The sequence below is a fragment of the Podarcis pityusensis genome (genome assembly GCF_964106645.2).
Source record: "Podarcis pityusensis genome assembly, chromosome: 6".
In the NCBI taxonomy this organism is placed as follows: Eukaryota; Metazoa; Chordata; class Lepidosauria; order Squamata; family Lacertidae; genus Podarcis; species Podarcis pityusensis.
This window is the reverse complement of record NC_138030.1, coordinates 1,746,300-1,768,466: the sequence shown is the minus strand read 5'-3', so window position 1 is coordinate 1,768,466 and position 22,167 is coordinate 1,746,300. Positions and strand designations below refer to the sequence as shown.

Genomic DNA, 22,167 nt, shown 5'->3' with positions numbered 1-22,167 from the left:
GATTGTCATGTCCGGGTAAGAGGCCTTAAGCTCCTCAAAGTCACTGAAAATGTGCCACTGCAAATCAACTGCCTTTCTGTAAGCTAGGTCATTTTCTCCCAATTGTATCAGCAAAGCATCCGGGGGGCCCTCCGCTGCTGCTCTGGTCTTAATGCGGGCAACATCTCAGCCCAGCGCATTCCCCTTCGCGCAACCCAGGATAAAGTGATGCCAGATGGTAAGCCAAGGCGTGGCCTGAGACCGGACTTGATGGCGCGGACCCTGGCCCAATGCACAATGCTGTGCCCGAATATCCAGACGCGGACCCCCATATCACCTGCAAGAGATTAAGAGAACAGGCCATGGTCAATCGACCCCAGTTGAACCGTCATAGATTTCTTCTAACGTAGCGTTTGTAAGCGTCCGATTTCCAGCGGCCTAAGTCCTTAACCCTCTCCGTAGTAAGGCCCAGGTGCACTGCTGTGGTGGCCGCTCCTATTCTAAAAGAGTGTGCAGGGGGAAGGCCGCATGCAGCCAGTGTTGAGCGCATAACACGCGTGAACTGTTGACGCGTCAGGGGTAAGCCATCTGCATGGATAAAGAATGGCCCTGCCGAATTGGCCCTCAGAGCTAAGAAGCGTCTGGTGTCCTTAACAGGGCACGGGCCTGGTTCTCCGGTTGCCAGGAGCTGAACCAGGGCCCCCCCTCCCGTACTGGTCTGTTTTGGAGCTACGTATCCGTAATACTAGATCCTCCTGAGAAAGCGTAAGGTCGCTCAGCAGCAACCCCCGGGAGGAACCGCGCTGACCCTCTTCGTTAACCACCTCACCCACACGCATTGCGCCGAAGAAGGCGATGGAGTATGCCGCTGAAAATAAGCGCGCCTCATACTTCAACCAACAGACCGTTCTCAGCTTTTTGTGAATTTGGAAAAGGATGTCGAATGATATTGGCCTCCTCAAATCGTGGCTTGGGGGCTGCAGTCTGCGCCAGCCCTCTAGAGTCCTTCGTATGACAAAATCAGCGCATGGATCAGAGGAAAATACCGCCTTACAAAAGAATGATATTGCCGCAGCCTGAAGGTTGAGGGTTCTAGGGGCGCGGCCCAAACGTCTTAAGTATACTAAGTAGGATAAAACCTCGGACTTGACGGGAGGGGCGTTGCTCCTGTCGGCGCGGGTTTTATTACGGAAATTAAGGAAATCCGACCACGCCTTCTTATAAGATCTTAAAGTGGACGGAGCCAATGAGGCTAATACTCCCTGAATCACTTCTGGCTCCCATGACTCTGGTCCCCAAGTCTCCACAGATGTTCCGGGAACGGCTGAGCCTCCGGTGCTAACGAGCGGAAGCGGGATCATCTGAAAACGAGATAGGGCATCCGTGATGTCATTGTTAACGCCAGGCACAAATTTGGCGGAGAAGTGGATATTAAGTTCTAGACACCGGAGAACGAAGGAACGCAGAAGAGCACCTACCCTCGGTGACCGTGCGGCCTGCCTGGAAAGGACTCCTACCACTGCCTGGTTGTCAGTGTGGAAGCAAGCCCTATGGTTACTAAAGTCTTCTGACCACAAGTGCACTGCCACAACAATCGGAAAGAATTCTAGGAAGGTTAAATCTCTGGTTATGGGGGTCCCTTGCCACACTGCAGGCCAGCGTTGGGCACACCATTGCCCCCTAAAGTAAACGCCAAACCCTAAGGAGCCTGAAGCATCTGAATGAACCTGAAAGTCCACTTGCAGCAACAAGTTCTCCTGCCACAAGGAAATACCGTTGTAGTTCTCCAGAAACTTCAACCAGACTTCCAAGTCAGATTTTACCTCCTTAGATAAGCGAACCCTATGATGGGGGGATCGCAGGCCAGCTGCCAGCTTCGCGAGGCGGCCGCAGAATGGGCGGCCAGGGTAAACCACGCGGCAAGCAAAGTTTAAATGGCCTAGCAGTGACTGTATCTGCCTAAGTGTTACTTTGCTCAGGGGGAGGAGCTGCCGAATGAGGTCGCCGAGCGTGATCAGTTTCTCTCTGGGAAGTTTTGAGGTCTGAGCGACCGTGTCCAATTCAATACCTAAGTAAACCATGGTTGTAGCTGGACCCTCTGTTTTGTCGGCGGCTAAGGGAACTCCCAACTCCCCCGCTAATGATGTGAAGGCTTCAAGGAGCTCTGAGCACTTACGCCTGCTATTAGCAACGAGGATAAAGTCATCCAGGTAGTGTGACACGCCCTCGGATCCAGTTCTAAAGCGAAGCGCCCAGTCCAGGAAGGTGCTGAATGCCTCAAAGGCTGCACAAGCCACTGAGCAACCCATGGGCATTGCTTTGTCCACAAAATAAACCCCTTCGAATTTGAAACCAAGCCACCGGAAATCTTCCGGATGAAGTGGCAAGAGTCTAAAGGCCGATTCAATGTCGCATTTTGCCAGCAGCACGCCCTTACCGAATTTGCGAATAAGCTTGACCGCTTGGTCAAAAGTGGCATATCTCACAGTGACGAGGGCAATAATGACGAGGGCCTGCTCGTCACAAAAATAAATCAGTCTCACACCAGGATGCTTTTTTGTAAAGGGTCTAACAGCCTCAGGAGAGAGAGAGAGAAAAAGCCTCTCTGGAGCTGCAGCCCAGCATTTTTATTAAGAACAGTACAACAGTGTATCAATCATCATGCAAGGCAAACACCAAATATGGGGATCACCCCATTATCAAGCCATACAATAAGAACCAATCACCTTCCTTGCATGAGGCGATCACGCGCTCATCATGCCTAACACAGCCTGCAGTATCAAAAGGTCAAACTATAGTAAATTTCCATCCTGGCATCCATCTTGTCATGTAGGTACAAACAACCATTTTCCTACATGCCCTCTTTTCTTATTTGTTTTATGAAAAGTAAAAAATAAAATTTAACAAAACCTAATCAGAATCATTTGTTTCATTTCCTAAACGCTGATATCTTGCAATGTAAATTCCTCTTGTGACTCCAGTGGTAGGTCTTGGACGATACCACCAGGTACTACATTGAGCAAACAAAGAGGGTAGGCATTGAATGCAGCAACACAACACAATAAATCCTGCAACAAGCAAAATTACAATTAGTAAAATTTTTCTTAACCACACTCTATTAGGCAACCAGGAAGACAACCATTCCCATGGATCAAAACCTTCGGGAGGATTCAAAGGATTATGGGCTATCATTTGTTCCATATAATCAATAGTAGCAGAAATATTGGCCGATTGATCAGATATATACATACAACAATGGGAATGAATTAAAGCACAAACTCCACCTTTGGAAGCAAGGATTACATCTAAAGCATAACGATTTTCAAGAGTCACATCTCTCATTTCTGACATTTCTTTGTTAATTAATTTTAAGGCCAAGATAGTAGAATTAAACAAGGCTTCAGTCCAATTAGCCAATTTGTGCAAATCACGGTAATTCATGCCTGCACCTAAAGAGGGCAGGAGAGATCTAGAGACGGCTGTCCCTGTATATTGAGAGATAGGTGATCGCACTTCCCTTTTGTTACGCAAACGAACCACTGGGAGCTTGTCCAGTTTATAGACCAGGGGTATGACTATTCCTAAGGTGCACGTTCCAGAAAAGGCAAAGGGGATTTCTTTGTAGGCTCTAGTACCACAAAATAACCATAAATCAGATTGAAGCAAACATGTAGATTTGCTGCTTTTCTTCATCCAATCAAACCAAACATAAAAATCTCTACACATAGCCTGTTGTTCATAAGTCATGTTGGTCGTGACATTATTAACTAAAACTTTTGGCCTACCACTCATAGTGGTAACATTAAGAAAACAAGAAGATCCATTAACATACTCATAGGTCCAATTACAATATGGATAATGACCTAAAAATTTACTACTATTATGGTTGAAAAGAAAACAATAAGACGCTGTTTCTACAAGCGACAAAAACACAGGGGGTGAACTAGTACGATTATCTTTCATATTATTACTAATCTTATATGAAGCATTTACAGGAATACCATGCAATAATATGCCAGATCTTTTTGATTGAGGAGGAATATGCATACACACCCAACATTCGGAAAGATTAAGTATAGAAGCAAAATTATTTATGTCCCTAACATACGTATTGTTGGTCCAAATCTGATGATAAAGTTCAGGCTTACGAGCCTTCTGCAAAAGAGCAGCACGACGAGGGCGGCGCTTCACAGTGTCCACGGAGGGGTAATTGGTAGTCATGGTGACTTCCCAGGGGGAAGGGGGGTCAATGAGGTAGAGACGAAGATGACCTTTCGACGTGCCAGGAAACACCGGAACAGCTGTAGAAGGCGACTTTATCCAGGGTGCATCAATATGGCGATGTCTCCAACTGCAACGCGGGTTGAAGTCAGGTGGGAGGTCATCACTGGCAGACAGCGTAGAATACGATTTCAAGGCGTTGGTGTCTCCTTGGGCGAAGATGAGGCAACAGAAGAGCGCCAAGGTCGAACGCACCGAGCTGGAACCCATCGTGTTTCTCCGTCCACGTCAATGGCAGCGAATCCACGACCCCAGGAAATCAATGAAGTTGGACCCTTCCACTGTGGATCTGGAAGCAACCTGTAAGACACTAGAGGGCGCTGCAGTACTTCTTCTTTCCTGAAATGAAGTTCAGCAGGCGTAAAATCCTTATTGTGAGGGTACAACAAATGATTTAAGGTAAACAATACTTGATGCACAATATTAGGTATTTCAGAAACAGTAGCCGAGCGGCCTCCCAATTGCTTGTTGAGAAGAGTCTTAAAAGTCAAGTGGGAGCGCTCGACGATTGCTTGTCCTGTAGAATTGAATGGAATACCATGAGTCAACCTAACATCCCACAAAGAACAAAAATCAGAAAAGGCCTGAGAAATATATGCAGGGCCATTGTCAGTTTTCAAAGTATGGGGTTTTCCCATAACAGCAAAACAACGCATTAAATGTTGAATAACATGACGAGTAATCTCTCCTTTCAAGGGCGTGGCCCAAATAAAACCAGAGGCAGTGTCCACAGTGAGATGTACTTTAGAAAATGGAGCCAAAGATGGCGTGTAGGTGACATCCATTTGCCAAATTGCCAGGGGATGCAAGCCTCTAGGGTTGACTGCATCATAAGGAATGACTGTGGGTGATTTGGAACACACAGCGCACTGTGACACAATGTCCCTAGCTTGAGAAATTGGTAATGAAAAGGATTTAGCTAACACCTTAGCATTTTGATGAAACACTGAATGACTCTCGAATGGGTCAGAAAATAAAGAAAAGATGCCATTCTTCAAAGCTTGATCTGCCCGGTCGTTACCTTCTGCCAAATAGCCAGGGTGACCAGTATGTGATCTAAGGTGTGCTACATAAAACTGACAAGTCCTAGCTTGTACCAAGCTCTGCAAAGTGGAGAATAATGCAAACAAATTATCATCAATGGCAGGAGTAATATACGACAATGGTAACACATTCAACAGATTATACACATACTGCGTATCCACAATGAGATTGAAAGGGATATCAGCAAATTGTTGGAAAGCTAAAATTACAGCTGCCAATTCAGCACGTTGTGCTGAGGATTGCTCAGTAGTATATAAACTTTTCCATTTCCCCTCCTCATCCCACACCACCACCCCCCTGGACTTAGTGCCATCGGTGAATACAGTGAGAGCGGAGGGTAAGGGTAGAGGGGACAAGGCAGTTCGCAGGACATAACGTAGCCCTGTAAGGAAAGACAAACGAGGGTCTCTAGGGGGATTGTGAATAATTTTTCCTAAGAAATCAGCAAAAGCTATTTGAGTAGGAACGGCTGTCATCATTAAATGCATGAATTCTTCCTGGGAGAAGGGCAAGTACACTGACTGTAAGTCCATTCCAGAGAGGGCAAGGGCCCGATGTCGGCCCTTGACAACAAGGTCCATGACGCTGTTGGGTGTAGCATACACATTACGCGGAGGAGTATGAGGCAGGTGAAGCCACTCCACAATAGACACAGTCCCAGGCTTCTGGCCTGTGGTGTACAATATAGCTGTTGGAAGGAGTGGGGTGGCAAACACTGCAAGAGATAATTGTGCCATGGAAAGGGAAGGGATCCTGTCCACCATACATCTGCGGAGATGGTTGTTCACAGTTGTCAAAGCCTCTTCCATAGCAGGGGTAACTGTGATCTTGCTTGCTGGATCCTTGTGGCCTTTAAGGGCAGAAAATAGTGGAGACAGAGTGGAGGTGGGCAGGTCCAAGTAACTCTTTATCCAATTTAACTGTCCAAGGAGTTGTTGCAAGTCCACCAATTTAAGATGATCAGGGAACTGTAGTTGAGGCGCAACTGGAATGGCAGCAGCAGCAGACAACTTATGTCCTAAATACGTAATAGGCAGGGTCCGCTGGATCTTTTCTTTAGCCACTGTCAATCCTGCTTGCATCAGAGCATGGGGCAAATCCTCGAGAAGAATATCAGAAATGTGCGATGAGGAAAGTAAAATATCATCCATGTAATGATAACAGGTGACCACAGGGTGGCGCTCACGGAATGGTTGAAGTGCCTTATCCACAAAATACTGGCACAAAGTTGGAGAATTTCGCATTCCCTGTGGGAGAACCACCCATTGAAAGCGCTGGGTAGGTTGGGAGTTGTTCAGGACAGGCAGGGTAAAGGCAAAACGCTGTCTGTCTTGTGGTGCCAGAGGGATAGAGAAAAAGCAGTCTTTGAGATCGATGACAGCAAGCTGATGGTTTTGTGGTAGCATGTTGGGATTAGGAATGCCGGGTTGCAAGGTCCCCATCGGTTGCATTTGTTCATTAACCCTTCGAAGGTCTTGGAGAAGACGGAATTTTCCAGATGCCTTTTTTCTGATGACAAAGATGGGCGTATTCCACGGGCTGGTGGAAGGTTCAATGTGCCCCAGTTCAAGTTGTTCTGAAATTAACTGGGCTGCCACTGCAAGCTTTTCTTTAGGCAAGGGCCATTGGTCTACCCACACGGGGGTGTCTGTGGTCCAGCAGAGAGAAAGCGCAGTCCGGGGCATGGCAGGGGCAGCCCTTAGCATAAATTTGTAGAAATGGTGGTATCCGCTGCAGCAAGCAGATCTCGCCCCCAAAGGGAGACAGGAATGTCCAGGATCAGTGGCAAAATAGTCATTTCAAAGCCTTGAGAGCCTTGAATCAAAATAGGATTCCTGCTGCGGCGGGCCGAGGCAGAGCCTCCAACGCCGACAACAGAAGAAGCTGGTTCGGTGGGCCAAGCAGGAGGCCAATCCTTGGAGGCGATCACGGAGCAATCCGCCCCCGTGTCCAAAACCCCTTCAATCATGCGGCCTCCAAGGGTCATCTGGATCTTTGGGCGCTCCTCTGTGACTGAAAAAGTAGCGGCAACAAGAGGATCATGGTTCTGGATCGTCTCCGGAGCGCACACAATCTTGGCAATAGGAGAACCAGACGGCGAATGCGTAGGGCGATCAGAAAAGACAGTCACATAAGGGTCATTTTGTTGTAATCCATGTAACACATCTGGAACAAGATGGACCCCTTGCTGCAAAACCTCTGACAGTGGGAAGACAAGGCACTGTGCTGAAGAAGAAAAACCAGCCCCTATTGACACTTGAGCCTGTTGTGGTACATAGGGGACTGGCAGGCATAAGTCCTGGGTTAGAGAAAGGTGAGGTAGTGCTGGCGGTGGAATGACCGGAGAACATGCTGAATCCCCTATTGTTGTGCCTGGGCCCGGGGTGGGCCCGACTGCCGGTTTCCCGTCAGTTGGTTTTGTTGATGTTGCTGTTTTTGTTGTTGTTGTTGACTTTGTTGAGGCACGGCAAAACGGCACTGGTTAGCCCAGTGAAAGCCTTTCTTACAAATAGGGCACTTTGTGCTAGGGCGGCGTTGCTGCGTGATGGATCTGCACTGCGCACGAAAATGTCCCATTTTTCCGCAACCAAAACAAGTTTTGTCCTTGGCAGGATTCTGGGATACTGTAGAGGATAGAGCTGCAGCTAACAGACGAGCTTTGTGCGTCTCAGTGCCCACTGACTGGCAGGCCTTGAGCATATCTGCAATGGCAATATTTGGCGTTGTCATCAAAGGGCGCAGTGCTTGCTTACAGTCCTCATTTGCATTATCAAACGCAAGCTGGCGGACAATCACTTCTTGGGCTGCGACGTCCTGAACTTGCCGCTTGAGGGTGTTATACAAGCGATCGACAAATTGTCCATAAGGCTCTGCAGGGCCTTGCCGGACGCTGCCCCAACGTCCATCACGCTCAGTCTTTTCATCAGGCACAGCGGACAGGGCCTCCTGAGCGGCAGCGGTAGTGGCTTCCCAATACATGGGATCAAGGGCTAGCTGCTGGGCGATGGTAAGAAAATTGCCCCCACCTGTCAGGCCGTCAAAAACATCAGTATGGGTCAACATAACAGGGGCTGGAGGTGGAGCGCCAGCGGCGGCAATCGCGGCTTGGTGAGCTGCCTGCGCAGCATTGTTGAGATTGTTGCGAATGCCATCAACGCGACGTTGGCAAGCCCAATGCCAAGCTTGTATAAACAAAATCATTTGATGAGGCTGCATAACAGTGCGGGCTAATAATTTTACATCCTCTGGTATTAGATTTTGCTGGAAAATAGTGCCAAAAAGTCCCAGGGTATAAGGAGAATGTAAGCCATTGTCCCTGACAGAGGAATACAGTTCCTTTATGAATCTTAAATCAAACTGTTCGTGGCGGGCTGGGCCTCCCCCCACGGCGGCAGGAACAATTACAGGAAAAAGATTTGGTGTGGCAGAATCAAAAGCCAGCAATGGAGCAGCGGCACGGAGAGACTCTTGAAGAGGAGTGGTAGCAACGTTGGGCACCCCTGGTGAAAAAGCCGGAGGAGGGGCAGAGGGAGGCGGTGGCAGGACAGTAGGAACCGAAGGAGAGAGATCCGGTGGTTTAGGAGGTACATAAACTGGTGGTTTCGAAGAAGGCAATGGTTGGCATAAAATTGGAGAGGGAAGAGGCAAAGCAGCAGGCGAAGAAGCCAAAAGGATATTAGCTGGTGTCAGGCAGGACATCGCTTTATAAACTTTAAACCATGCAAGCAGAACCTTGACATTAATTTGAGGATGGTTATGGAAAAAATGTCCTATTTTCTCCCAGTCTTTTAAATCCAAAGTGCCATCCTGAGGAAACCAGGGGCAATGAGTGTCCAAAGCTAGAAGAAGTGCCTTAAGATCGGCATCCGAAACAGCAAGGTTGTTACTGGCCAGGAGAAATTTAAGTTCATCAAAAAACTTCTTTTGTGGCGCTGAAAGAGACTGCCCCATGATAGCAAGAGTAGTGAAAAAAAAATCACAGGGATCCACAAAGGATGAAAAGGAGCGAAAAAAGGGAGCACTCACCGGGATCCTAGGAGAGGATGAGCGGTACCTGAAGCCCTGGCCGGGCGTGGTGGACGCTGAGAGGGCCGCAGCGACGCGAAGTCCGAAATCAGTCGAAGTCCAAAGGAAAGGGAGCGCTCACCGGGATCCGAAGCGGATGAAAGACGCGTGGCGAGCGCTGAACGATGAGGAACAACGAAGAGTCCGAGGGTAGTCACACGGGGCACCAAATGACGAGGGCAGTAATGACGAGGGCCTGCTCGTCACAAAAATAAATCAGTCTCACACCAGGATGCTTTTTTGTAAAGGGTCTAACAGCCTCAGGAGAGAGAGAGAGAAAAAGCCTCTCTGGAGCTGCAGCCCAGCATTTTTATTAAGAACAGTACAACAGTGTATCAATCATCATGCAAGGCAAACACCAAATATGGGGATCACCCCATTATCAAGCCATACAATAAGAACCAATCACCTTCCTTGCATGAGGCGATCACGCGCTCATCATGCCTAACACAGCCTGCAGTATCAAAAGGTCAAACTATAGTAAATTTCCATCCTGGCATCCATCTTGTCATGTAGGTACAAACAACCATTTTCCTACATCACAGTACAAAGTTCCTGCGGTATCGCATCATTGACAGACCCTCCCTTTGGGTAGGAAAGGTTGTGAATCATGCGAAATTCACCAGGCGCTTTTTTAGGGACTATACCTAATGGGGATATGTGAAGGCCTTCTATTGGGGGAGTTAAAAAGGGGCCAGCTACCCTACCTGCATTAATTTCTTTACTAATTTTCTTTCGGGCAACCTCGGGCATCTCCCTCACTGATTTTTGATTTGGTGGATCACCTGAATTGGGGGGGAAAGCTACTGGGATCCTAAAACCGTTACTAAATCCTTCCCATAAATAAACTGCTGCTGCCCTGTTGGGATATAGATGCAAGAGGTTTTTTAACGGGGTCAACTTGATGGGGGAAAAGGCCAGGCCCAGATTGAAGTTACTGCCTGTTCCCTTGAAGTCCCAATGGGGCTCCATGGCCACCCCTGGGTCCCTGGTTGTAGGAACCTCTCCCACCCCGAAAGGGCCGCCTCCCTTTCAGGCAGGCAGTGGCTGGGTGGTTACCGAGGCATTTTTCACACTCGTGGCTGTACTTGCAGACCGGCCGCACACAAACCCCTTTATTGAACTCCCAGCACAGTCGCCTCTGTCTCGGAGTGGTCTTCCAGGATTTTGATGAGTCCTGGGGCTTGTCTACGTAGGGACCCATGTGCTCAGACCAATAGTTTTGGTCCCTCAGATCCCAACGTGTGGAAGATAACAGCGAAGCATTTCTGCGGAAATCTTCATCATAATTTAGAGCAGCAATAACCCCCGCTAGATCTCAAGCCCTCCTAACATGGGCCATGTAGGCGACTAAATGCATCACCCGTTTCGGATAAGCCGCGCTGACCACACCCATAAACACCTGGAACCCATCCAACCAATTTTCAAAAGTGCGTTCAACTCTAGGTGCTCTTTACCTGCTGTCAGAGTTGCTTCCAGATCCTAGCTCACAGAGGATCACGCTAGCCAGCGATCATTAAATAAAAGTCTTTATTGAGTTACAGTTTCCATTCTCAAGCTGCTGCGTGCAACCCTACGTCTAATGGTTAGATCGGCGAAGCTCCATCTGAGTCTCCGCCCCTTGTACACCAACTTAATATCCTAGCCTTGCTCCACCTTTTCCGCCTGACTGTTCTTCTCTGGGTCCCTCTGCCCCCCGGGGTCTCTTCCTTCCGGGATTCCTCTGACGCTGACGCTGACCCCCCTGACTCTTCTCCCTCCTTTCGGCGGGCTTTAGGACCTGGCTCCCTTTCCGGGCTGCCTACTGCGCCACTTTCCTGTGCATTTGAACTTGGCGCGCGCGCCCAACCTTCCACCTTCCGTCTGACCGTTTCTTCGCTCCCCGATGGAGGTGTGGCCACTCCTGACTCGTGCCCTCCCCCCTGTTGTGAGCTGCCAGCGCTTGATCCCTGGCGCCCTTCCTCTTCCCTGCTCTCTGGCGGTGACGCTGGTCCCGATTTCCAACTGCTCCCCTCTGAGTCCCCTCTGGCTCTATCTTCCTGGGGTGTCCCCCTAGGCTCCCCCCTTGCCCTGGCCACTGGTGCTCCTTTCTGTGAATCTTCTGATTCACTGGAAAGACTCGGAGATCTCGGGTCGTCGTCATCACTCATCTTTTCTTCTGCCTCCTCCCCCTCGCTCTCTGTTTCCTCCCTTGCCCTTGCCTCTGCTCCTGAACCCCTGACACCTGCGTTTTCCATGGCTGCGCCTCTTTTCTCCTTTACCTGTCAGCTTAGCAGGAGGCAGCAATCTGAACATATCAATAAAGTCCCCATTAAGGATCTTGTCCCTCTTTCTCTGAGATAAATGGTTACCCACAATGAAATCTGTAGATAGGTGAGTGGAAGTTTTAACATCCGGCACTAGCGCGCCATCCTTCCATTCAAGGGTCCCGTTAAAGGACTTACGGTAGGAATTGGCCCTCCTTTCATGGGCCCATGAAGGAAGACCCACACAGTCTTCCCCATGGCCCCAATATTCCTCCCTAGGAACATCGCTATCGGAGTCAGAAGAAGAAAAGATACCTGAATCATCCTCTGATTCCGACCGCCTACTCTTCTTACTCTTCTTCAATGTGTGTTTCCTCTTCCCAGAGAGGACCTCCGGCGCAGCTTGTTCCGGTACGCTGTTCGCCTGTACCGCCTGCAGACCTTGCACTTCCTCGTCCGAAGTGGATTCTGATGCGCCCTCGGCTGGTGCCGCTTGCGGGAGCGGGATCTGAAAGAGACTAGGGACACCTGGGTCCTTCTGTGGGTTAGCAGCCTTGGAACCTAGCGTAGTAGCCTTGCCCTTCCTGCCACCCCTCTGGCCTCCCTTCAACTTGCCTGAGGTGGCCGACTGAGCACGGGTGTTCTTCTTTTGCCGGGCTGTTGCCTCTTTGGCTGCACTCAGCACTGCTACCGTGGACACGGAGGTACCTGGGAGTACTACCTCATTAGGTTGAGTGTCCGGGATGCAGTCCTGGGAGAACGCCATTGGTGCCGATGGCGCCGGCGCTGCTGCCACTGGCGCCGCTATCACTGGTGCAACTGCCGTTTGAGGCGCTGCTGCTGTTCCGACCGTCGTTGGCGCTGCTGGCCCTTGTGTGGGTGTCACTTGACCTGCAGACCTGTTTTGCGTATAAAATTCCTGAAAGGCCGTGAAAAACTGCACCAAAGCCTGTGGGTTACTTGGTATTATAAGTGGCTGGGACTCCTCCTGGTTCCCTTGGGGCCCCCCCGGATACAGCAGCACTATCCTGGTTACCTTGAGCCGACATAATTACGATCAGAACTCTTGCTTAAACCAATTGGTGGCAAGTAACTTGGTTTATATGCGTGAGCGGCAGGCTATAGCACCGTAGTTCAGTACTGTCTGCACTGTTAAGTTTCAATGCAAACCAAAATTGTCAACCCTGAGAGGTGAACTTTGCTACAAAGTACAGTAGCTCAGTATTGTCTGCACCGGTATAAACTACTGGTTTTAGATTTAATGAATTCGATGCAACCAGATTTTAAACTATTTATTTCAATTTATTTCAATTTATTTATTTATCTATTTCAATAAATTATTTACTTATTTGCTTGCTTTGATTAGTCAATTAACTTAAATTTGGGCCTTTTTTGATTATACCTTGATAGAACTTTAAATGAACTTTAATCGCAATATCAGAGAGGAAGGGAAACAGAAAATGCGCTAGCAATCTATAAAAGTAAAGCAGTAAAGTGGTAAAGTAATATTTATGAAATAATATCAGGAAAGCAGTGGCAGTAAACGGTACCTTATGCAAGTACTACAGATGCCACTTGAAGCTCTTGCAGAAATAACCAAATAAATAAATTGCTTCTTAAATAACCCTTTAAATTTACCACAAATTCAATTAGAGTTTAATTAAATGCAACAGAAAATGCCACTTGAAGCTCTTCAAGATGCCACTTGAAGCTATTGCAGAAATAAATTGCTTCTTAAATAACCCTTTAAATGTACTACAAATTCAATTAGATTTTAATTAAATGCAACAGAAAATAAGAACACTAGTGAATAATTGTCAGACAATTATTTTTATCAAGCCAAGCACTTTAATTAAAGCAGTTGCACCCTCTTGCACAATAAAAGTTATTCCTGCCGCTCTATATTAAAGGAGCTAGCTGAGGCAAGCCCTTCCCACGAAGCGTTGCCTGTCTTAAAATGGCGTCCACCTCAGGCCCCGTGGGGAATTTAATGGCGGCCGCGGGGGAACTACCGCCGCCGAAAGCGGTCCCCTCACTAAAGGGCTGCCGACTGCAAGAGAGGTTATCTAGGCGCTGATACCAAGCAGCCCACTTCAAACCGCCGCTTCTATGTTTATTTAAAACAATGAATAAGATAGGGACGCTAGAACAGGCTTAGTCCCACGTGGTTTGCCTCTCCTAAAATGGCTGCCGCCGCAAAGCCATGTGGGCAATCAAAATGGCGACCGAAAAGCTATCCCGTTGCCTAGTGACGCAGCAAAGTCTCCAGGTGGTAGCCTTTTAACAGCGAAACTCTGCAAACCCCAAAAGCAAAGCCGCACTATAGGCAAGGCCCCCCCAGAGACGGACGCACACTATCAACTAAAGAAGCAGACAAAACAAGCCTGTGCCCTGAATGCTAGCGCTCCGCTGAATCGGGCTGCGCTGAAGAGAAGCCTCCTGGAAGGCCCCGCAAGGGAAGCAGCCGCAACAGCAGGGAAACGACCACAACAACAGGCAAAGGACCCACGCACTCCTAACACCAGTGGCTAAGCCCCCCGCAAAATTAAATCGCAATTAAACCACGTACAACCACAACAACAGGCAAAGGACCCACGCACTCCTAAGACCAGCGGCTAAGCCCCCCGCAAAATTAAATCGCAATTAAACCACGTACAACCTGATCCGAGCGGTGAAGACTCCTCCTCTGGGAATCACAGCAGAGCCGCGTGGCCGGAGTGGTGGGGGAAAGATGCAGGAGGGAGGCTGCTCAGGGAGTAACCGGCTGGCCGGCGTCTGCTGGGGCCCCTCAGCCACGAGGTGACCGAAGCGGAGAGTATAATCCACCAGAAGTGAATCGGAGAGCTGATGCGGTTCCTGCGGGATGTAGCGACGTGCCGGGCAAAGGAGCTCACTGTAACACTGTTGCGGGTGCTTGCACGTGGTGTAAGAAGCCCCTAAGAAGGCACTCTGGAGGAGGCTCTCAATGCAACGGCGACCCTGAAAAATTAAACCTAAAAGAACAAGGTAAGCCAGAAAATACCACGAACTAACCTGCCAGGATACAAACTGTAAAACGTGAGGGCTAGCCGGCGGAGAGAGGGCGAGCCCTCTCTGCGCTGGCCCTAAATAGCCCAGGCCACGCCCCCCCAGCCAGCCGATTGGCTGGCTGGGGGGGGGCAGACCCGGCCAGGATTCCCCTGTTCTCGCGGGGGCTGAAACCAGCCCCCGCTCACGTGGGGTGGGCGTGAAGCCCGCAACCCCACCTCCTGGGCAGGCCGGAAGTGGCTTTCCCAGTCCCATTCTGCGACTATTACAATTAGATATTGCAATTCGGGTTTCAAACCTGCTTACGGCCCTTAAACGCATCCCTTAGGTATACAGAGTATCAGACTTTAGGGGCTGGTTCCCCTCCATCTTTGGGAATCTTTGTTTAATTTGATGCAATCTATGGGTTCTTTTGACTATGAATCCCCTCCGCCGCCTAGTTTGGAAGGCTGGTTTTGGCTCAATGAATGAAACCATGGGAAAGAACAGAAGGAAAGAAATGTCTCTCTCTCCTTCAGAGTGGATGCCCCTGAAGTCAGTCGGGCATTTCTCACTTTTTGAAACAGAGCTGTAATAAGTAAGGAATGTGGACACAGGAGAAATAATACTTTATTATGAAAGAATTTGATAGGTTTAAGCAACAAGTTAGTTAATCCCAAATGAAGTATGGAGATGACGGGAGTTTAGATGTATTTTAAGATGATTTATTGTCATGGCAGAGGGGCGATGCCTCTTCCAGTCAGGCCAGAACTTACCTTAATCTGGCCGCCTGGACACGCTCCTGATGATCCTGATCCTGGAAGGAAGAAAACCAAAAGAGGCTTGGATAAAGGGGTTGTGGCGATCACACAGGGTCCCCGGACGTTTCAGTGTCTACTGATCCTTGTGCCACCACTTGATTTCTCACTGCCCCCACCCAGGCCCTACCTGGTACAATACTGAGTCAGGACAGTGCTAAATTGGAACATAAACTTCTCTTTATTTATTGCAGTTTAAGAAGCGTGCGGTTTCATAAACGGTATCGGTCATTTAAAATCATGGGGTGCCTATCCAGACCTATAACTTCCGCTACCTGCTCTCTCAATAAACCACCTGTGGTGATCACACAGGGCCCCTGGACGTTTGACGGTCTATTGACCCTGTGCCACCACTGTGATTGCTTTCCCGCTGCCACCAACCTGTTTCTCTTGGATACACACAGAGTCCAGACAGCTGTTAATATTAAATCAAATAAGCAAGTATATTTTATAAGCCTTAACAAGTTTATGGTTTCAGATAATTTTTCTTGTCAGTTTCTTAATCTTAGTTTCTATACCGGCTTATACCTTTCCTAATAACTGCTAACTGATTATCCGAACTGTCTATCTGACTCATCCTATCAGTTTCTCTCACTCCCTCACAACACAACTCGACCAACCCACAGACTTATCCTCCCTCTTCCTTCTCCAACTCCCAACTCTCAACTGACTTCCACACAACTCCAACTCCAACTCCTCCCCTTGGGTTCCCACTGGCCAGACACTTCACACTCATTTAACCCTTTCCTTATGACCCACCTAGGAGGCAAACGCCCCACCACCTCTCAGATATTTACTTGTCTTCCTTGCCCCTAACTGCTCCTGACTCAGCTTATTTTGCTACACTAACTCAACCTCCCCACAAACTATCCCAATTCACTCCCACTCCAACCAACCACCCAACTCCCAACAAACTCCCCCCATTGCTCCTCCCAGAGTTGGTTTTATAGTCCCTCTGACTCCACCCCCTGGGTCCTGATTGGGTAACCTGTTTACCTATTTCACCTCCAGCACTCTCATATGCTAATATCACAGGGGTCAGCCTCTTTTCTTTGGCCTTAGCCCCGCCCCTGGCCAGCCGTCCATTGTCCTCCCTGGCCAGAGAGTGGATCAAAGGCCGGCCCAAGCGGGTGGGAGGCACCTGCCCAGGTGAGCCCCGCTCGGTGCCGCAAACCCTGCCCACCTGTGGGGAAGGGAGGGCGGAAATTCTGACAATAGGTATCGGTCCTCTTGTCAAATGAACGCTTATTTCCTGTTTGGGAACATCTAGGATTTGATTAGCCGAGGCTGCCTGTGATGTAGTAGGATGCAAAACTGACACATCCATTGCAGAAGCTTGATCCTGTTGTGTTTTGGGGGGGTTGTGGACTAGAAGATGTCTCTGACAACCCGGTAAAAGAAACATGATTCTCACTGATACATCTCAATTCTGGGCTGAGCTTTGAAGGCTTTTGTGTAGTCCAGCAGGGCCAAAATTGACAAAGTTTGCTGACCCCTGCCTTAGAAAAAAGCACACCAAGAACTCAGGCCAATGTAAGTTTCAATAGTGGGAGTGGTCCCTACTCACAAATCTATAGTCAATAGTGACAAGAACTAATCCATTCCAAACTATGTATTCTGACAAGGATTACAAACTCTTCTTAAATGAGCGTTTATTTCCTGTTTGGGAACATCTAGGATTTGATTAGCCGAGGCTGCCTGTGATGTAGTAGGATGCAAAGCCGAGGCATCCATTGCAGAAGCTTGATCCTGTTGTGTTTTGGGGGGTTGTGGACTAGAAGATGTCTCTGACAACCCGGTTCTTTCCTTTTTTTAATCTGCCAAGCCAACCATTTCCCTGATTTGTTTGCGAACTCAAAATTCCTCTGTTTCATTCTTTTAATATTCCATTCTACTTCTTTGTTTATTATCATCGCAAATTGAGTTTGTAACATTTTTATGTTTTGCTTTACTTTCTTGTCATTGGACCTACTGATTAATTTCTTCTCATTTTACGTTATTTGTTTTAAGATTTCCTTTTCCCCCTTTTCTCTAAATTTATTTTTAATTGCATTTTGTTGAATAAAGAAATCTCTCATCACCGCTTTACTAGCGTCCCAAACAGTACTCATTTTTGTTCCTTTATTAACATTATTTACAAAATAATCTGTCAAACATTTCTGAGCTCTTTCCACTATTTTCTGATCGTCCAAAAGATTTTCATTTATTCTCCATCGGAAAGATTTTTCTTCAAATCCTTTTAATATGCATTTTATTGCATTGTGATCTGAAAGTACCTTTGGTTGTATTTTGATCTTTAGAATTCTTGATGTTAGTTCATTAGAAATCCATATCTGATCAATTCTAGATATAGATTGATTTGCTTCTGAATGAAAAGTAAATTGTTTTTCTAATGGGTGTCTCAGTCTCCAAATGTCAATCAAATTACAGTTCTCAACCATAGAAAAAAAAGTTTTTGGTAATTTTCCTTTTTTTATCTTCCCCGTTGCTCTTAATCTATCCATTTCTGTTGAGACTACTCCATTCATATCACCCATTATTATAATCTTTTGATCCAAATATTCAAATAATCTTTCCTCCAGCTCTTTAAAAAAGTCCATTTTATTACCATTTTGTGCATACACTCCGACAATTATCAATTTTTCGCCTTGCCCATTGACTTGTACCACTATAATTCTACCTTCTTCATCCTTGAATATCTGTTTAGCCTCCAATTTATTCTTTATATGCAAAACCACCCCTCTCTTTTTGCTTTTATCAGATGAAATGAATTCATTTCCTAATTTTTATTAATTAAAATTTTCCTGTGTCGTCTTGCCATGTGCGTCTCTTGTAAACAAATAATATCCAAATTCTTTTGTTTTAAATATTCAATTTTATTTTGTGTTTTTTTTTATCGTTCGAAAAATGTAGCCTTTCTAGGCCCTTTAAACCATGGGTAGGAAAATGTTGCACCCGAGCAGGGACGAAAAGGAGCCAAACGACACCAAGGGGTTAAATCCAGAGAAAGAGCGTTTTATTCTTATCAAGTGTGATAAGTCACAAACAAGCACGAAGTTCACAGCCATTGCACAGAGTATATATCCCCTTCCAGTTCCCTCCCCCTTTCTCCTCCCATGTGTCTCCTGAGCATGAACAGAAAGCTGCTGTCTTAACTTCTTGCCACTTGCATGGCCAATCCAATATGTGCTCCGAAAATCAGGGAGCTAAAGTAACAAATTGTTCCAATAATCTTGCCACTTGTTTGGCTATTCCCAATATCTCAATTAAACTCAAAAAACTATAAAGAGGAACCCCCAAAGCCCCCCCCCCCAAAAAAAACCAAGCCTCCCAGGAAACAAGAAAAAACAAAAGCAAGAGTCCAGCAAAAAAAACAAAAAACCTTATAATCCACGAAAAAAGAAAAAACCACAAATAAATCCAAATATCAAATATGGTCCCGTAATCCAGTCCACTCCTAATATTCCTCAGAGAAAAGGGAAGAGACTCCCCCAATCGGAGAATCAAAATGGCGCTGCTTATTCTGCGTCACAAAAATTAAAGCAAGAAGGAAGGGGGGATGCAATCTCCAAGAAAGAAAAACCATCATCCAAGTCCCATAAGTTCACTTAAAAAATAACAAAGATAACGAAAAAGAACAGCTTTTGTCTTCTTATACCCTGTTGCTTAATCCATCCCTCCTCCCCATAAAAAAAAAAAAACAAACGGTATAACAAAGGTTTTAGAGGCGCTGTCTGACTGTTCTGCAGATCTTTTGAAATCGAAAGTAAAAAAGTACGAAGGTCCTTTCCCCGACGTTCCCAGAAAATTCACAAAAAAGACTACCCCCCCAAAAAAACTTTTAAAATGCTCTTCATCTCTTAACATGTCTTATCCAATACAGTCTTCTATGAAAACTTTCCAATCGTTCTCATTATACTTTTTCTATTGTCTTGATTTTATCGCACAGTTTATTTTATAACTTTTTCCATATATTCCTCTAAGATGTTTATTCCATTTATTTATTGTACACAAGTATCATTCAATTCTGCTAGGATGATATCATTTTTGCAATATAGTATTATATATTCCTTAAATAATTTCCATTCTCCGTATACTTCTTGATTTAGGGCTCCCCTGACTTTTCTGGTCAGCTTTGCTAATTGGAAATACTCTATCATGAGTGTTTGCCAGTCTGTTATTGTTGGTGTTGTTTCACATTTCCAACTTATGGCTACAAGTATTACTGCAGCCGTGATTGCGTACATAAACAGTGGTCTTGTGTTTTGCTTAATTTCTATTGGCAATATTTCTAATAGGAAAATCTCTGGCCTTTTTTGACGTTAAATTTTAAATAATTTCTTAAATTTGTCATATGTTATTCCAAAATTCACTTATAATTTTGCAGGTCCACCACATGTAATAGTAAGACCCCATCTCCTTTTTGCATCGCCAACATGTTGGTGAACTACCTTTGTACATTTTAGCGAGTTTTGACGGGGTGTGATGCCATCTGTAAAGCATCTTCATGGTATTTTCCCTCAAGTTGTAACATGCTGTAAATTTGAGATCTTGCTGCCACAGTCTTTCCCACTGCTCCATATAGATAGTATATCCGAAGTCTTCGCCCACCTTATCATTGATGTTTTTACCTGCTCCTCTTTCACTTCCCACTCTAAAAGAAACTCATACATTCTTCATATATATACTTTGTCTTATTATATATTAATTCTCTTTCAATGATGGAAGTTTCTTTGGCAAGACCTTCTTGTCTGTACACAATTTTTGATTTAGTTGGAAATATTGTATCCAATCAGACAGGTGGGATCTAATTTCATCGTATTTTTTTAAAGTTGGCTTATCTTTGTCTGATTCTAGTAATATCTGGTAGGTGGGCCACTCTCCCTTCATGTTTTTCCTTTTAACTGCTATTGGCTTCTGCTGGAGATGTCCACAAAGGTATCGTTGGTTCCAAATTTCCTCTATATTTACTCCATCATTAAATCATCTTTCCACTGATACATAATTTTATGGTATTACTCCAAAAAGAAGTGGTGTTATGAGCCATCAAACCTCGGAAATACACTTTCCCCAAAAGGTTTCCACAATTTTGGCCACTAGCATATGTCCCAATAGTGGGACACGCTCTCCAACACATAGGAGAGCTGTTGGGTTTTATATAAGCTAGATGTCTAGGTGTTAAAGACCAGCCATGTGCGATTTTGAGGCCTCTTTCTCTTGTCATTGCCACAGTGGATTTATACTGGGCTTTGATCCACGGTCCATTCCATGCCTCTTAATTTCTAAATCTCTATTTGATCCCCACCATTCCCTCAAATTATTCTGGGGAGGGAAATGTGCCTCTATAGTTGATTTATACAGGGATGATATTCATCCTTTTGTTGCTATATTTTCTTCTACTTCTGTTTTTTTGTATGGTGTTAATTGTCTTGTGGCTTCAGTTTTAATCTTGGAGGTTATTAGAAATGATCTTAGTTGGGTCACGAATGCATAGTATGAATGTTAGACCCAAAGAAAATGGAGAATTCGCAAGGCACGGTATGTTGGCAAGTGAAATGAGAAACTAGTTTTTGTTGGCATGCAACCAAGGAAATGGGGGTCATTGGCAGGCCCCCAGCTGACTCCAGCCACCGGCCAGTGTGCCGGATGAACGCCAGTCCTTAGACGGCATGAATCTGTGAGCTTCAGAAGCCAGGGCACGCTACTCAGCAGAGTAAATGCACAACAGAAGTGGCAGGAGAGGCTGTGTGGGCATATTTACAAGCAGTTTATTGGGCGTACATCAGGACAAAAGGAAACATGTCTGATCTCCTTCGTGTCCAAAGCAAGACAGCATAAAGCAAAAGCTATGCACAAACAGAAGTTCCCAGCAAGCTGTGCTGGAGTGTAAACAACAACAACAATCTTTATTATGGTCCAAAGACCCAACAAATTGTTACAAAGCAATGCACAAGTCAGACAGTCTACCTCCAGGTTAAACAAGCATTTTGTTCAGAATATAGGGATCATTGGTTCTTGCAACCACCGACAAAAACTTTGCCACTGCTAGTGTTCTAGCATTTGTCCAGTCTTCCAATAGGAACCTGACATAGTGAGCCTCTGATTTTCCCGGGAAAGGTACCAGCAAGGGTAGTATCAGTTCAGTCCTGGCTTGCTCATATTTTGCACAGTGTAACAAAATATGTTTTATGGAATCGATGTCTTGAGCACACGAGTAAAGTCTGTCCTGATAGGGAACTCCTCTCAACCTGCCATCCACTGCAGAAGGAAAGACGTTTAGTCTGGCTTTGGTGAAAAGCCTCCGATAGTTTGGTACTGTCAGGTTTTTAATGTAAGATGTTAACTTACAAGACATGTCCATATTGTACTCCTACTGCCAGCGGACTACAGACTGCGTGTGATTGAGATTGCAAGTCACTGGGTGCATTATCCCATAATCTTTGCTTTAACATCTTTTGGGAAGTGTAAACAGACATGTGACACACAACAATCATGCCTGTTCCTTAAGGTGGAACAGAATATCCCAACAGTTTTATCAAGGAAGAATGTGTGACTGTGTCCAAAAGACATTGGTTGGTGTTCTTTACTGAACGCAAAAATTCCCGGACAGAAACCAAGGAACTGGCAATGGGCCACAGACGTGTGATAAAGGCCTAGAACACGCTGTGTTCTGAGCTCCATTGAGGATGCTGGGTAGCAACTTCTCAGCTGCACTGTAAGATGTTAGT

General features: G+C 46.2%; 2 protein-coding genes and 1 long non-coding RNA gene across 4 annotated transcripts in view; all 3 read right to left on the bottom strand.

Annotated features, from left to right (window-relative positions):
* The window catches only part of LOC308480030 (uncharacterized protein), a 164,451-nt gene that overhangs the window by 45,856 nt on the left and 96,428 nt on the right, over nucleotides 1–22,167 (bottom strand). The gene's annotated exons all lie outside the window — the stretch shown is intronic.
* LOC308479499 (uncharacterized protein) lies at nucleotides 149–11,989 on the bottom strand (the record flags this gene model as incomplete). Its single annotated transcript, XM_081010212.1, has 4 exons — nucleotides 11,594–11,989; nucleotides 9,908–10,826; nucleotides 1,323–2,460; nucleotides 149–316 (listed from the first exon to the last, which is right to left on the bottom strand). The coding sequence occupies exons 2-4, from the start codon at nucleotides 10,339–10,341 to the stop codon at nucleotides 149–151; spliced, it is 1,740 nt and encodes a 579-aa protein (XP_080866338.1). The 5' UTR covers nucleotides 10,342–10,826; nucleotides 11,594–11,989.
* LOC308479598 lies at nucleotides 2,530–4,041 on the bottom strand. The gene is made up of 2 exons (XR_013987748.1): nucleotides 3,930–4,041; nucleotides 2,530–3,856 (listed from the first exon to the last, which is right to left on the bottom strand). It is a non-coding gene; the product is annotated as an uncharacterized lncRNA (long non-coding RNA).